At 48.2% G+C, this 16,943-nt stretch overlaps 1 protein-coding gene across 1 annotated transcript in view; it reads right to left on the bottom strand.

Annotated features, from left to right (window-relative positions):
• The window catches only part of LOC139274172 (zinc finger protein 585A-like), a 134,448-nt gene that overhangs the window by 74,145 nt on the left and 43,360 nt on the right, over positions 1 to 16,943 (bottom strand). The window contains exons 4-7 of the mRNA XM_070891209.1: positions 6,454 to 6,523; positions 5,169 to 5,529; positions 887 to 1,127; positions 51 to 108 (exon numbers count right to left, since the gene is read on the bottom strand). Of these exons, the coding sequence (XP_070747310.1) occupies positions 51 to 108; positions 887 to 1,127; positions 5,169 to 5,529; positions 6,454 to 6,523 (730 nt within the window). The remainder of the gene's footprint in view (positions 1 to 50; positions 109 to 886; positions 1,128 to 5,168; positions 5,530 to 6,453; positions 6,524 to 16,943) is intronic.

Raw genomic sequence — 16,943 nt, 5'->3', positions numbered from 1 at the left:
CTGGATATTATCACGGAGCACTTTACGGTGCCGCTTGGCTCCACCTTTACCCAGTCCTTTGCCTCCTTTACCTCGACCAGACATGACAACGACTCTTCACTCAAACAGCTGCTGAATGAGAAGTAATTACTGCCGGTTCCTTTTTATAGAGCCGGAGCCGACCTGCCTGAGAAAGCGCAGAGTGAGAGAGGCGGGAAGGGGAGGAGATAGTCAAGATTGACAGACAGAGCAGAGAGCGGTCTCTGATCTTCCAGCTCCGCCTCCAGCTTTCTGCAGCCGCCAATTTCAAACCGTTTTCCGACAATAGAACCAAAACAGACTCGGAATTTATATTCAAAGCTTCCAGGAACCTGAAGCTTTTAAATAAGGTCCCGTTACAATTAACAATCGCGAATATTCCCGCCGACATACAGCCCCTTCCCTGTCAATCTCAGACCTTGTTCATCTCCCCACACTTCCTCTCACAGACGGGTTCAGCAGTTTACAAACACCTTATTCCAGCTGATTTGGAGAATGTGGTGTTTGGGGTTTGAGTTGTGAGGCGGGGTATCTCCGCCAGTATCACCGTCTCACAGACTCTCCCCCTGAAAATGACAATGACCAGGAACTGAGACTGGAGCCGAACACATCCCCAGTTACAGTGAGGCCCGGGCCGGACATCCCATTCTCTGTGTTTTATTGCAGACACTGGGGGAGGGGTGAGTGCAGCCAATGTCAGCGAGTCACCAGGGATCCTGGCTTCATGTTCAATGATTTGTCTGAAATCTGAGCCCGGCCCCGGGACAGGGATCATTTGATTCGGGGATCAACTCTTTTCTGAGAGGCGTGGGTGGCTCTGAGAAGAGCCTTTCGGTTCAGATGTTTACAAGTGGAACTTTTTATTTACTTTTTGAGCGCTGCTTTCTTGGGTTTTGCTGATTTGGCCTTGGCCCTCGGTTTTTCCACCTTTTTGGTCACCTTAACTTTTGCGCCCAAGGTCTTCTTGGGGCTCTTGGGCTTCGCCGCTGCCGCCTTCTTCCCAGCCGCAGCTTTCGCTGTTTTTTTTACTGTTGGCGCCTTCTTGGTGCTCGTTTTCTTGGCCGGAGATTTCTTGGCTGCTGGTTTCTTGGCCGGAGATTTCTTGGCTGCTGGTTTCTTGGTCGGAGATTTCTTGGCTGCTGGTTTCTTGGTCGGAGATTTCTTGGCTGCTGGTTTCTTGGCTGGAGATTTCTTGGCTGCTGGTTTCTTCACCTTCCTTCCCACTTTCCCCTGGTTTTCCTTCTTAGCGACTTTGAAGGAGCCCGAGGCGCCCGTGCCCTTGGTCTGCACCAGGAAGCCATTTGTCACATTCCTCTTGATACTGAACCTGATCTGGGACCCGCGCTTCTCCACATCCACGCCTTTGGCCGCCAGAGCCTTCTTTATCGCGGCCAGGGACATTCCCTTGCGATCGCTGCCATCGGCCACAACCTTGAGGATCTGTTCGCCCAACGTGGGACCGGCTGGCTTGGAGCGGGGAGCTGCCTTCTTCTTCTTGCTGGGAGCCTTAGTTTGAGCGGCGGCTGCAGGAGGAGCTGTTTCGGCGGCTGCAGTGTCAGTCATGTCCGCGACTCTGTGGAAAATCTCTCTGACAGTCAGAGCTCGGTCAGAAATGAAACGGGAGGCTGCGGCACAGAGCAACTTAAAGGCAGCGAGCGGACGGGGCGGAGACATCCTGTTGTCAGCTCACCGCCCCTCCAGCCTCTCTGTGTTTCTCTCTCCTCATTAACTGTCCGATTCCAATTCAACCCGGGCCCTCCAGATTCCCAGACTCGCCTCTTTCTGTCCCAAAGACCGGGATGTTTGTTGTCGAGAAAGCTTCCTCCGAATTGAAGGCAGCAATTTGGATTTAAACCCGTTTCATTGCTGCACTGATCGCGCTCTCTCACCCGATCGCGGACATTTTCTTCGTTTTTCGATTGAAATTTGAAATCACATCAAACTTGATGTTTAATTCCCACTTTAGACCTGAGCAGGGCAGCAGGGCGATCCTGTGACAGGGAAATCTTTGAATTTTACACAAGAGGGACTCTGGAATCCGGCGATGAGACGGACACACAAACACAGTGACATTAATCTCACCGGCCCGCCCCTTTAACACACTCTCATCACACAATGTTCACATCTGCACATTCACAGCACAAACTGTCCCAGATTTACAGCTCCCAGCACAGGGTTACCTCTCCGCTCGGCCTGTGCTGCCGATTCTCGGGGTTAGTTGTAGTTTCCCAGCTCAGTAAGTGTTAAACACTCTGAGGTCGGCGCTCCTCAGTGTCTGTTCCCCAGATTCAGGGGCAGGAGCCAATCACAGCAGGGGTGGCTTAACCCATATATGCTGTTAAGTTATTACATTGTTCGCACGCAGAAATATGTTTGATTAACGTGAAAATAGAAATTATGAGTTCACCGCCCCTCCACCCTCTCTGTCTCTCTCTCTCTCCTCCGAAAATGAGGGACATATAACAGTAACTGGTGAACATGTCTGTGGCGCTTTGGACCCGAGCCATTTACCTCTTTTTATACTTCCTTCTCATGCTTTTTCTCTCTTTCCCTCAATGGTCAATATCCAACATGCTGTAAAATTGTTGTGAAGCACCTTGGGATGTTTTACTACGTTAAAGGCGCTATATAAATAAAAGTTATTATTTCAGGTTCAGCACGGATTAGACGTAGAGTAAAGCTCCCTCTACATTGTCCCATCAAACACTCCCAATGCAGGTACAGCACGGGGTTCGATCCAGATTAAAGCGCCCTCTACACTGTCCCATCAAACACTCCCAGGGCAGGTACAACATGTGTTAGATACAGAGTAAAGCTCCCTCTACAATGTCCCATCAAATACTCCCAGGGCAGTGTCGAGGGAACTTTACTGAGATCCATCACCTCGATGAGCACAAAAATTCACCGAAAGAGGGTAACATAAACCCAACAGCTGCTCCACAACAGAGATACTGAGGGACAGAGAGTGTTCGGGACAATGACATTTCTTACTCAATAAGGTATAAATTGATCCTGTACCTCTCCCCATTAATCCTGGGCTCCACACGGGTTGAATCCTGCTGTTTCCCTTCCTGTCACAGCACTGAGCTAAAACCAGTCCATAATGCGTAGGGCTCAGGGAGGTTGGTTGCTGGGCACTACAGTGATGTCATAAAGCAGGGCCATTCAGCCCAGCGGGTCCTGTCCTTGTCCCTTTAAAGGTGGAGAGCTGGGACATCCTGTCTCAACACACATTCCCCCTGTTCATATTGAGAATCCCCAGGGAAGGCCCAAGGCCCAGAGTGTGGAACACGACCAAGGGGGAAAAAGGAGAGAAGGGGAGGTAAGTCAAGTACTAGGGAGTGAGGGACACCAAGCTTCAGGTTTAGAGCCTGTAAACTTCAGGAGGGACAGACCGAGTTCAGTAGTTTCAGGATCCAGGGAGAGAACAAGGAGCAGATTTGGAGACTGGTGTGGATTCCAGCACAGTGAGGATGTGGGGGGAGGGAGATTGTGTAGGGCCATGTATTAGGGGTGTAGGAGGAACAAGAGAGGAAAGGTCAGAGGAGCAATTACTGCAGCTATGTTCATAGTGAGAGAGAAGGTGGGGGTTAGAGTGGACCATGGAGTCTGTTAAACTGTCTGTGTGCTGTGACCAGCTTTCCTTCTGTTAAAAATAGCCTCCTGTAGCCCATTAAATTCCACCAATGTCCTTTGGTCCAGTCTCTCTTTGTAAAACATCGGCTGTTATTAAAGCTTCTTATTCTGACTCACTCACAGAGAGAAATGAGCTGCAGAACTGGCCACATTATCAGCTTTAAGGAGACATTTCCATTGGGAGATCGGATTGCCCATTGAGTTTGACTAAATTGATGTTAAAGTAACAATGCTGCTTTGCCCCGTGACAATAACACATCAGAATATTTCCCACAGGTTAAAATCCAATATTACAGGGACTCACTGCCCTGGATGGTTGAAGTGGACCCTGTCATATAATAGAATTTTCTGTCCTGTCATCTTGTAGATTCATCTTTTAGAATGTTGTGGGAACTCAGTTTTCAGATGGGATTTAATGACCGACTGAATCCTGCCAGACAGGGAGCAGATAATCAGCCTCTCCCAGTATCGATGAGTTTCCAGCTGGGATGGGGGGAACTGAACTCATTCCCACACTCCCATTTCCATGGTTTCTCCATGGTGGCGGTGTCCTCATGTTTCTCCAGGTTCAATATCCAATGGCTGATGAAATACAGGTCCCAATGAATACATTGACTGTTAGATGTTGATGGGATGTTTGGTTTAAGCTTCCCGTCTGTAAATCCTCCCTGTCTCGGCTATATACTGCTTTTCTGGACTGCAACCGTTCAAGAAAGTGGCTCACCATCACCTTCTCAAGGACAGTTAGGTATGGGCAATAAATGATGGCCTTGCCAGTGCTGCCCACATACCAGGAATTTTTTAAAAAGTAAGGAAGAAACCAGTCAGGATTGGAAAACTATTGACAAAGAATTCAAGGGGTTCTTCCATTTGGGATCGTTATTTATTTTGTCCACTCAAGGAGTTAGATAACAGACTTTCACCTGCAAATATAGAGCTGGATTATTGGGCCGTGATGTGTTTACTTTTGTTGAGTACATTTGCTGAGTGGATTTAAATTGAAAACTAGGTTTGCAGGCATGATTCTCTATCCACACATCGAAAGTGAGAGAGATGCTGTGGGGCACACGCTAAGTCCAGTAGCTGGAAGTGATTAACAGACTGGGTTTTGTGTTTAGTGACCCCAGGCGTGTTACCGATACCATCCCTGGATACCAAGGCTAGGAGAGGCACTCTAAAAGGTATGGAGATCTGGGACTTGTCCATGAGAGAAATGAAAGATATGAGAACTGAAATGATCTAGAGTTAGAAAGGAGAAAAGATCCAAAAATGGAACAGTCTGTAACAGGACACCAATTAGTCTCCTCTTACCTTGGAGATGTCAAGGACATGACACATTGTGTTTGAAACAAAGCTGATTTATTTGAAAGATATCAAAACACAAAATCCAGCCCAGTTATTGGGGTTATCAGCAGAAACAAACCCCAACTGTCAGAATGAACATGGTTCAGTCCTGGATGTGATTGTTGGGGTAGGAGAGCGGCCTCTCCCCAGTGTGAACTCACTGGAGTGTCAGAAGGTTAGATGACTGATTGAATCCTTTCCCACACACACAGCAGGTGAACAGCCTCTCCCAGTGTGAACTTGTTGGTGTCTCAGCAGGTTGGATGAGGTAGTGAATCCCTTCCCACAATCAGGGCAGATGAATGGTCTCTCCCCAGTGTGAACCCGTTGGTGTCTCAGCAGGGTGGATGACTGAGTGAATCCCTTCCCACAATCAGGGCAGATGAATGGTCTCTCCCCAGTGTGAACTCGTGTGTGCCTCAGCAGTTGGGATGACTGAGTGAATCCTTTCCCACACACAGAGCAAGTGAACGGCCACTCCCCAGTGTGAGTATGTTGGTGTGTCAGCAGATCATTTTTTATTTTAAAACTCTTCTCACAGTCAGAACATTTAGGAAAGGGGCAGCTGAATTTTGGATCATAGAAATTTACAGCATGGAAGGCCATTTTGACCCATTGCGTCCACGCCAGTCGACAACAGGAAACAGGTCCTTCATATCAACTTTATCTAGGCCCCTTATAATTTTATACACCTCAATCAGGTCTCCTATTAACCCTCTGTTACTTCATCAAAGAACTCAATAAGGTTAGTCAGACACAATTTGCCTTTAACAAATCTATATTGGCTGCCCCTTATTAATCCATGCTTCTCCAAGTGAGAATTAATTTTGTCCTTGACAAAGGTCTCGAGTCATTCACGCACCACTTACGTTAGAGTGATTGGCCTGTAGTTACCAGATTTAGCCCTCTCCCTTTTTATAAACAGGGATGTAATATTTGTAATCCTCCAGTTCTCTGCCATCACTCCCATACATTCACTTCCATCTTTCCTCCTTATGAGAATATGCTTGGTTTGTACCCGATTGGCTGGAGGTCCCGCCGCCGGCTCGTCCTCCAGCCCCGACCTGCTCGCTCCCAATTGGACGAAAGCTCCTCCAGCCCCGCCCTACTCGCTTCCCCCATTGGTCGGAAGCTCCCGTCAATCAGGCTGTGGGAGCGGGTCACATTTCCCTTGAGCGCGCTCCGCCAAACTGACCAAGCACAGCGCGGGGCCCGGATGGACGGACTTAGGTTTGGATTTCCCTTTATTCGCTCCCTATCCCCCCTCCCTCCCCCCGCTCGATTCCCTACCCAATCCGAGCGGAGAAAACTCACTGCGCATCACCGATCGCTGCTCTGTCACGGACAGAAACGCCTTTCCCCGGAAGGCTCAGCGCCGAGTCCGTACCACAGCATCCGAGCAGCACCGAGTGGGGATGGGGCGGGTGGTGTTTTCTGGGCATGCGCGGTTATTACCGAGGGTGACCGAGAGGGGACGTTGTGGCGGACACGGTGCCGCGTGCGCATGCGCGGCTGCTGGTGAGACCTGTGACATCATAGAGTCAGAGCCAGTGACATCTCAGAAGGAGGCCATTCGACCCATCGTGTCATCGCAACAACGCTCTTCTCAATCTTCCTCGCTGCAACGCTTCAGCTCGCCTTTAACAAGCTCCATCAGTGAGTGCAGGATCTCCACCTCCATCAAGCAATGTGTCCTCACACATTGCTTTCCCTCCCATCTTTATATCGTCAGCAAACTTGGCTATGTTACACTCGGTCCTTCCTCCAAGCCGTTAATATACTTTGTAAATAGTTGGGTTCCCAGCACTGATCCCTGCAGCATCCCACTGGTTACTGAATGCCAACCCGTGAATGAACCATTTATCCCTACTCTTTGTTTTATGTTCATTAGCCAATCCTCTATCCATGCTAATATATTACCCCTAACCCCGTGAACTTGTATCTTGTGCAGTAACCTTTTATGTGGCACCTTGTCAAATGCCTTCTGAAAGTCCAAATACACCACATCAACTGGTTCCCCTTTATGCACCCTGTTCATTACATCCTCAAAGAATTCTAGCAAATTTGTCAAACATGACTTCCCCTTCATATATCTATGCTAACTCTGCCTGACTGAATTTTGCTTTTCCAAAACTCCTGCTACTGCTTCTTTAATAATGGACTCCAACATCTTCCCAAGCATAGATGTGAGGCTAACTGGTCTATAGTTTCCCACTTTTTGTCTGCCTCCTTTTTTAAATAGGGGCGCTGCATTTTCAGTTTTCCAATCTGCTGGAACCTCCCCAGAATCCAGGGATGCAACCACTATCCCTGCCGCTACTTCTTTTCAGACCCTAGGATGCAAGCCATCAGGTCCAGGGGATTTATCTGCCTTTAATTCCATTATCTTACTGAGTACCACCTCCTTAGTGATTGAGATTGTGTTAAGTTTCTCCCCCCCCCACATTAGTCCCTTGACTATCCACTGTTGGAATATTGTTAGTGTCCTCTACTGTACAAAATATTTGTTCAGAGTTTCTGCCATCTCCATGTTCCCCATTACTAATTCCCTGGTCTCATCCTCTAAGGGACAAACATTTACTCTAGCCATTCTTTTTTTTTTTATATACCTATAGAAACTCTTGCTATCAATTTTTATATTTTGTGCTAGTTTACTTTCATAGTCTAACTTCCCTTTCTTAATCATTTTTTTAGTTATTCTTTGTTGGCATTAAACACTTCCCAATCTTCTGTCCTCCCACTAGTTTTGGCCATTTTGTATGCCCTTGTTTTTAATTGGATACTTTATTTCTTTAGTTAGCCACGGATGGCTATCTTTTCTCTTGCACCCGTTTCTCCTCACTGGAATATATTTTTCTTGAAAGTTGTGAAAATTCTCCTTAAATGTACGTCATCAACTGTCCTATGCGTTAATCTATTTTCCCAGTCCACTTTAGCCAACTCTGCCCTCATACCTTCATAGTCTCCTGTATTTAAGCTTAGTACGCTGGTTAGAGATCCAACTTTCTCACCCTCCATCTGAATTTGAAATTCAACCATGCTATGATCACTCATTCCAAGGGGATCCTTTACTAGGAGATTGTTTATTAATCCTGTCTCATTACAGGACCAGATCTAAAATAGCCTGCCCCCTGGTTGGTTCCGTTACATACTGCTCAAGGAACCTGTCCCTTATGCACTCCATGAACTCTTCCTCAAGGCTGCCCTCTCTATTTCCTGGTTTATGCTCCGACCAACAGAGTTGCTACTGTTAGGGGGCTTATAGATTACGCCCACCAGTGATTTTTCCCTTTATTATTCCTTATCTCCACCCAAACTGTTTCAACATCCTGATCATTTGAGCTAATATCCTTTCTCACTATTGTAGTGATTCCTTCCTTTATCAATAGAGCTACCCCACCTCCTCTTCCTTATGTCTGTCCTGCTTGATTGTCAAGTACCCCTGAATATTTAATTCCCAGTCCTGATCACCTTGCAACCATGTCTCTGTAATGGCTTTCAGATCATATCCATTTATTTCAATTTGTGCCGTCAACTCATCTATTTTGTTACAAATGCTGCGTGGATTTAGACAACGTGCCTTTAAATTTGTTTTTTTACCCTTTTTTCCTGCTTGTTTCCTCTCTCCTTCAAACTCACTTTCCAATTTTTGCTTTCTAATTCCAGCTTTACTCCCCTCCCTACTGAATCTATTTTCAGGTTCCCATCCCCCTGCCAAGCTAGTTTAAAACCTCCCCAATAACACTAGCAAACCTCCCCGCGAGGATATTGGTCCCGGCTCTGTTGAGGTGCAATCCATCCGGCTTGTACAGATCCTACCTCCCCCAGAAACGGTCTCAATGCCTCAGGAATCTAAAGCCCTCCCACCTGCACCATCTCTCCAGCCACCTATTTATCTGCTCTATCTTCCTATTTCTGTTCTCACTAGCTCATGGTACTGGGATTAATCTGCAGATTACTACCTTTGAGGTCCTGCTTTTTAATCTCTCTCCTAGCTCCCTAAACTCTGCCTGCAGGACCTCATTCCTCTTTCTACCTATGTCATTGGTACTGGTATGATCACAACCTCTGGCTCTTCGCCCTCTCCCCCCAGAATGCCCTGCAGCCGCTCAAAGACATCCTTGACCCTGGCACCAGGGAGGCAACATACCATCCTGGAGTCACATTTGCAGCCACAGAAACGCCTGTCTGCTCCCTTGACTACCGAATCCCCTACCACTATAGCTCTTTCATTCTTCTTCCTCCCCCCACCCCCCCCCCCCCGTGCAGTTGAACCACCTGTGGTGCCGTGGATTTAGCTCTGGCTGCACTCCCCAGAGCCACCATTGCCCTCACCGGTGCTCAGAACAGAATACCGGTTGGAGAGCGAGATGGACTCCTCAGGGGATTCCTGCCCTGCCTGCCTAGTCTTCCTCTTCTGTCCAGGGGTCACCCACTCCCTGTCTGCCTGCACACTCTTAAGCTGCGGGGTGACCATCTCCTGAAATGTGCTATCCACGTTGCTCTCAATCACGCGGATGCACCAAGGTGATTCCAGCTGCCGCTCAAGCTCCAAAACAGAGCTCGAGTTGGTGCAGCTGGAGAAACCACCTGCACACGTGATCGTCCCGGCTGTGTGAAGCATCCAGGATTTCCCACATGCCACAAGATGTGCAATCCACGGGACTGAGCTGCCCTGCCATCCCTCTAGTTACACTCACAACTATCAAGTAGAACTAAACTCTAAACCACACACCCAGCCACTACTCAGCAAACAGCCAATTTAATTAACTGGTTGTCCTTAGATAATAAAGATCACATATATTTAATCGCAGTTCCTAACCTACAACAATGCGAAAGGTTCCTTAAAGAAAAGAAAAAATACTCTCCAATCCACCAGCCAATCACTTACTTGCTTGGCTGTGACGTCACACTTCGATTTAGATTTTTTTTACTTTCTGTCCCTGCTGCAGCTCCCCCGCCCGCTCAGGTCTCGCGATACTGGCCTCCTCCCGATCGGCCGCTGCTCCAAGCTGCCGCTGCCCTTTGTACTCCCCCGCCCGCTCAGGTCTCGCGATGCTGGCCTCCTCCCGATCGGCCGCTGCTCCAAACTGCCGCTGCCCTTTGTACTCCCCCGCCCGCTCAAGTCTCGCGATGCTGGCCTCCTCCCGATTGGCCGCTGCTCCAAGCTGCCGCCGCCCTTTGTACTCCTGCGCCCGCTCAGGTCTCGCGATGCTGGCCTCCTCCCGATCGGCCGCTGCTCCAAGCTGCCGCCGCCCTTTGTACTCCTGCGCCCGCTCAGGTCTCGCGATGCTGGCCTCCTCCCGATCGGCCGCTGCTCCAAGCTGCCGCCGCCCTTTGTACTCCCCCGCCCGCTCAGGCCTCGCGTTGTTGGCCTCCTCCCGACACGCTCAATGACCCAGCCTCCACAGCTCTCTGGGGCAGAGAATTCCACAGATTTACGACTCACTGAGAGAAGAAATTTCCTCTCATCTCAGTTCTAAATGGGCGACCCCTTATTCTGAAACTAAAGCCCCTCGTTCTGGATTCCCCCACGAGTGGAAACATCCTCTCTGCATCTATGAGAGTCTGGGCCTTACATTAAACATCCATAAGACAAAGGTCTTCTACCAACCTGCCCCCGCCACAAACCACTGCTCCCCCGAAATTATCACGATCCACGACAAGACCTTGGACAATTTGGACCACTTTCGATACCTCGGGAGTCTACTGTCAGCAAGGCCAGACATCAATGGTGAAGTCCTACACCACCTTCATTGTGCCAGTGCAGCCTTCGGTCGCCTGACGTAAAGAGTGTTCGAACAACAGGATCTCAAACTTGGCACCAAGCTCATGGTCTACAGAGCAGTAGTGATACCCGCCCTCCTATATGCTTCAGAGTCATGGACTATGTACAGTAGACACCTCAAGGCACTGGAGAAGTACCACCAACGCTGCCTCTGCAAAATACTGCAAATCCATTGGCAGGATAGGCGCACCATCATCAGTGTTCTCAGGCCAATGTCCCGAACATCGAGGCATTGACCATTGCTTGATCAGCTCCGATGGATGGGCCACATTGTCCGCATAACCGATACGAAACTCCCGAATCAAGCACTCTACGGCAAGTGAGTCCCAGGAAGAAAAAGAAAGTGATTCAAGGACACCCTCAAAGCCTCCTTGAAAAAATGTAACATCCCCACCGACTCTTGGGAATCTCAGGCCCAAGGACACGCAAAGTGGAGGAGAAGCATTCGAGAAGGCCTAAGCCTAACCCTTTGTCATGAGCACATGGAAGCCAAATACAAACAGTGGAAGGAGCGTGCGACAAATTAAGCACCCCACCCACCCGTCCCTTCAACCAACACCTGCCCCACCTGTGACAGAGACTGGAGATCCCACATAGGACTCATTAGTCACCTTAGAACTCGTATTGGTGTGGGGCAAGTCATCCTCGACTCCGGGAGGCTGCCGAAGAAGAAGAATTTCCAGCTCTTGGTCACTAGCCTTGTAGGTTACAGCACTTCAAAAGAAACAAAGACTTACATTTATATAGTGCCTTTCACCAGATGTCTCAAAGCCCTTTACAGAGAATTAAGTACTTTTGGAGTTTAGTCACTGTTGTAATGTGGGAAACGCGGCAGCCAGTTTGCACACAGCAAGCTCCCACAAACAGCAATGTGATAATGACCAGATAATCTGTTTTTGTTATGTTGATTGAGGGATAAATATTTGCCAGGACATTGGGGATAACTATTCAAGTAGTGCAATGGGATCTTTTACGTCCACTTGAAAGAGCAGACAGGACCTCAGTTTAACGTCTCATCTGAAAGACGGCACCTCCGACAGTGCAGCACTCTCTCAGCACTGCACTGGAGTGTCAGTCTAGATTTATGTGCTCAAGTCCCTGGAGTGGGACTTGAACCCACAACCTCTGACTCAGATGCAAGTGTGCTACCCAATAAGCCAAAGCTGACCGCTCTTCGAAGGGAAATAGGTCCTCCCGATCCACTCTATCTAGGCCCTTCATAATTTTATACACCTTTAAACCTTCTACCAATTACTTTAAAGCTATGCTCCCCAGTTATTGACCCCTGTGCTAAGGGAAATGAGTCCTTCCTATCCACTCTATCTAGGCCCCTCAAGTGCATATCCAGGTACATTTAAATGCTATGAGGGTTTCTGCCTCTATCACCCTTTCAGACTCACTCCTCAAATCCCCTCTAAACCTTTGACTAATTACATAGAAAATAGATGCAGGAGTAGGCCATTCGGCCCTTTGAGCCTGCACCACCATTCAATATAATCATGGCTGATCATGCAACTTCAGTACCCCATTCCTGCTTTCTCTCCATACCCCTTGATCCCTTTAGACGTAAGGGCCACATCTAACTCCCTTTAGACTATATCGAACGAACTGGCCTCAACAATTTTCTGTGGTAGAGAATTCCACAGGTTCGCAATTCTCTGAGTGAAGAAGTTTCTTCTCATCTCGGTCTAAATGGCTTACCCCTTATCCTTAGACTGTGACCTCTGGTTCTGTGCATCTCCAACATCGGGAACATTCTTCCTGCATCTAACCTGTCCAATCCCGTCAGAATTGCATATGTTTCTGTGAGATCCCATCTCATTCTTCTAAATTCCAGTGAATATAAACCTAGTCGACCCAGCCTTTCTTCATATGTCAGCCCTGTCATCCCAGGAATCAGTGTGGTGAACCTTCGCTGCACTCCCTCAATAGCAAGAATGTCCTTCCTCAGATTAGGAGACCAAAACTGGACACAATATTCAAGGTGTGGCCTCACCAACATCCTGTACAACTGCAGTAAGACCTCCTGCTCCTATACTCAAATCCTCTCGCTATAAAGGCCAACATGCCATTTGCTTTCTTAACCGCCTGCTGTACCTGCATGCCAACATTCAATGACTGATGTACTATGACACCTAGGTCTCATTGCACCTCCCCTTTTCCTAATTTGTCACCATTCAGATAATATTCTGCCTTCCTGTTTTTGCCACCAAAGTGGATAACCTCACATTTATCTACATTATACTGCATCTGCCATGCATTTGTCCACTCACCTAACCTGTCCAGGTTACCCTGCAGCCTCTTAGCATCCTCCTCACAGCTCACACTGCCACCTAGTTTAGTGTCATCTGCAAACTTGGAGATATTACACTACATTCCTTCGTCTAAATCATTGATGTATATTGTAAGTAGCTGGGGTCCCAGCACTGAACCTTGCGGTACCCCACTAGTCAGTGCCTGCCATTCTGAAAAGGACCCATTTACTCATACTCTTTGCTTCCTGTCTGCCAACCAGTTCTCAATCCACATCAGCACATTACCCCCAATCCCATGTGCTTTAACTTTGCACATTAATCTCTTGTGTGGGACCTTGTCGAAAGCCGTCTGAAAGTCCAAATACACATCAACTGGTTCTCCCTTGACCACTCTACTGGAAACATCCTCAAAAAATCCAGCAGATTTGTCAAGCATGATTTCCCTTTCACAATTCCATGCTGACTTGGACCTATCATGTCACCTCTTTCCAAATGTGCTGCTATGACATCCTTAATAATTGATTCCATCATTTTACCCACTACCGATGTCAGGCTGACCGGTCTATAATTCCCTGTTCTCTCTCTCCCTCCTTTTTAAAAAAGTGGGGTTATATTGGCTACCCTCCACTCCATAGGAACTGATCCAGAGTCAATGAAATGTTGGAAAATGACTGTCAATGCATCCGCTATTTCCAAGGCCACCTCCTTAAGTACTCTGGCATGCAGTCCATCAGGCCCTGGGGATTTATCGGCCTTCAATCCCATCAATTTCCCCAACACAATTTCCCGACTAATAAAGATTTCCCTCAGTTCCTCCTTACTAGACCCTCTGACCCCTTTTATATCCGGAAAGTTGTTTGTGTCCTCTTTAGTGAATACCAAACCAAAGTACTTGTTCAATTGGTCTGCCATTTCTTTGTTCCCCATTATAACTTCCCCTGATTCTGACTGCAGGGGACCTATGTTTGTCTTTACTAACCTTTTTCTCTTTACATATCTGTAGAAGCTTTTGCAGTCCGTCTTAATGTTCCTTGCAAGCTTCCTCTCGTACTCTATTTTCCCTGCCCTAATCAAACCCTTTGTCCTCCTCTGCTGAGTTCTAAATTTCTCCCAGTCCCCGGGTTCGCTGCTATTTCTGGCCAATTTGTATGCCACTTCCTTGGCTTTAATACTATCCCTGATTTCCCTTGATAGCCACGGTTGAGCCATCTTCCCTTTTTTATTTTTACTCCAGACAGGGATGTACAATTGTTGTAGTTCATCTATGCGGTCTCTAAATTTCTGCCATTGTCCATCCACTGTCAACCCCTTAAGTATCATTCGCCAATCTATCCTAGCCAATTCACACCTCATACCTTCAAAGTTACCCTTCTTTCAGTTCTGGACCATGGTCTCTGAATTAACTGTTTCATTCTCCATCCTAATGTAGAATTCCACCATATTATGGTCACTCTTCCCCAAGGGGCCTTGCACAACGAGATTACTAATTCATCTAGCAGCGTAATGTCGGTGAGTGGTGATTGATTGCCCTGGGAACCAACAGGAAGAGAGGTCAGAGGCCGGAGGGCCCAGGGAGCAGCGTGTTCTGCAACCAATCGCGGTGCTTGAGGGGTGGATCCTGAGTCGGCCTGTCAGGTGAGTCAGTGAGAACCCCTGTTAAACAATTCATTTTTAAAAAGTTAAATCAAGATTTATTTTGTCAACCAAACAGTTTAACATTTGTCAGTATTTTGTTTTCCTGGAGTTCCTATTATAAGTTTCAGACACTTCATTGCCATGTGGACCAAGTGTTTGAAGATCATTCAATTCCCTCTCTACATGTCACTTTTAGTTAAAGGGACAGAGATTGATTTCCTCTCATTGTACATCTGTCATCGTTAAAGTAACATCCTTCCTGTTAGTGAGTCACAGTCTGCACTGGGGGAGACGGCTGGTGGCTTCAGCTTTTAAAATTCTCATCCTCTTGTTCAAATCCCTCCAAGGCCTCGCCCCTCCCTATCTCTGTAACCTCCTCCAGCCCACCAACCCTCTTAATAAGGAGGAACCATTTTCAGTGTCAGAAGGGTCGGTAACCAGAGGGACAGATTTAAGGTGTTTGGCCAATGAACCAAATGCTACATGAGGGGACAAATTAAGCAGTGAGACGTTATGACCTGGAACGCACTGCCTGAAAGGGTGGTGGAAGCAGATTCACCAGTAACTTCTTTAGGTGACTCTTTGTGCTCATTGAGGTGATGGAGGTTAGTGCCGGGCAACAGGACATTTTATAAGAACAGAAGAATTAGGAGCAGGAGGAGGCCATACCACCCCTCGAGCCTGCTACGCCATTCAATAGGACCATAGCTTATCTTAAACTTTTTATCAGTCAGAGCATCTCATGTCACCCTCTGGGATTCCTGGGGCAGGGACAGTCTAATTTACATACAGAATATAGCTCCATCGACACTTCCCTGAGAGTGTTTGATGGGACAGTGTAGCGTGAGCTTTACTCTGTATCTAACCCGTGCTGTACCTGCCCTGGGAGTGTTTGATGGGACACTATAGAGGGAGCTTTACTCTGTATCTAATCCGTGCTGTACCTGATTGAAGAGTGCTTCAGACAGACACTTGGTGCTCAGAATACCCCGTTCCCCAGCACTGACATCTATCACCACCATGAGAATATAATTTAACTGTAACTAAAAGATAAGAGAAACCCATAAGTTCCTCCTCCGGACACAGATCCAGAGGGACAGTGAGTGTCCCGAACATTGTTGTACAGTGTGCTCGATAGTTCCTCCCTGGGTCTAAGCCTTTTGGTGATGATTTGAATTTGATGCCCTCGAGTTACTAACTCGCCGACTGGTGGAAATAGTTTATCATTTACCTGATCAAATTCTGACCACTTCCTTCAGATCTCCAATTACCCTTTGTTCTAATGAAAAGAGACCCAGTTTCTCCAATCTCCCCTGATAACTAAAGGCTCTTGTCCCTGGTATCATCTCAGTGAATCTCTCTGTACCCTCTCCATGGCCTCGACATCCTTCCTGGTGTAAGATCCCCAAGACCTGACACAATATTCGAACTGCATCCTAACCAATGATTTGTACAGGTTTACATAGAAACATAGAAATTAGGTGCAGGAGTAGGCCATTTGGCCCCTCGAGCCTGCACTACCATTCAATAAGATCATGGCTGATCATTTAACCTCAGTACCCCTTTCCTGCTTTCATTCTATACCCCTTGATCCCTTTGGCCGTAAGGGCCATATCTATCTCCCTTTTGAATATATCTAACGAACTGGCATCAACAACTCTCTGCAGTAGAGAATTCCACAGGTTAACCACTCTCTGGGATCAGGTTTCGGGCCGCTCCTGATTTCCATGCTTAAAACCGCGCCTAAAACTTACCTCGGTATTCTCCCCACTGCTGGAACATTCCAGGCACTTGGCGCAGCGCAGCACAAGCTGTGGGGGGGCGGAGCCAGGTCCCGGCGCTGCACACACTGCTGGGATCGCTGCACATGTGCGCTAGAGTGTGCGTGCATGTGCAGTAGCTCCAGGCAGCCCCCGTTCAGCTCCCGCTCTGCTCCCCCGCCCTGCATGTCCTTGGTGGGGTCCGCCCGCCCGGCATCTTGCTCGGGGCGCGCCCGCCTGAAGTCTTCGGCCCGACTTCCTTTCGTCGGCCGGGCCCGTTCAGCCTCCCCGCCTCCCTCCCCGCCTCTCCTCCCCGCCCCCGCATCTCCTCCCCCGCCCCTCCTCTCTGCACCTCTATCCCCCTCCCTCTCCACCTCCCTCCTCTCCTCTCCCCTCCCTCCTCCCTCTCCCCTCTCCCCCTCCCCTCCCCTCTCCCCTCTCTCTCTCCCCTCTCCCCTCTCCCCCTCCCTCTCCCCTCCTCCCTCTCTCTCCTCTCCCTCCTCCCCC

The sequence above is a fragment of the Pristiophorus japonicus genome, chromosome 9, assembly GCF_044704955.1.
Source record: "Pristiophorus japonicus isolate sPriJap1 chromosome 9, sPriJap1.hap1, whole genome shotgun sequence".
Taxonomy (NCBI): Eukaryota; Metazoa; Chordata; class Chondrichthyes; family Pristiophoridae; genus Pristiophorus; species Pristiophorus japonicus.
This window is presented reverse-complemented; position numbering and strand designations above follow the sequence as displayed.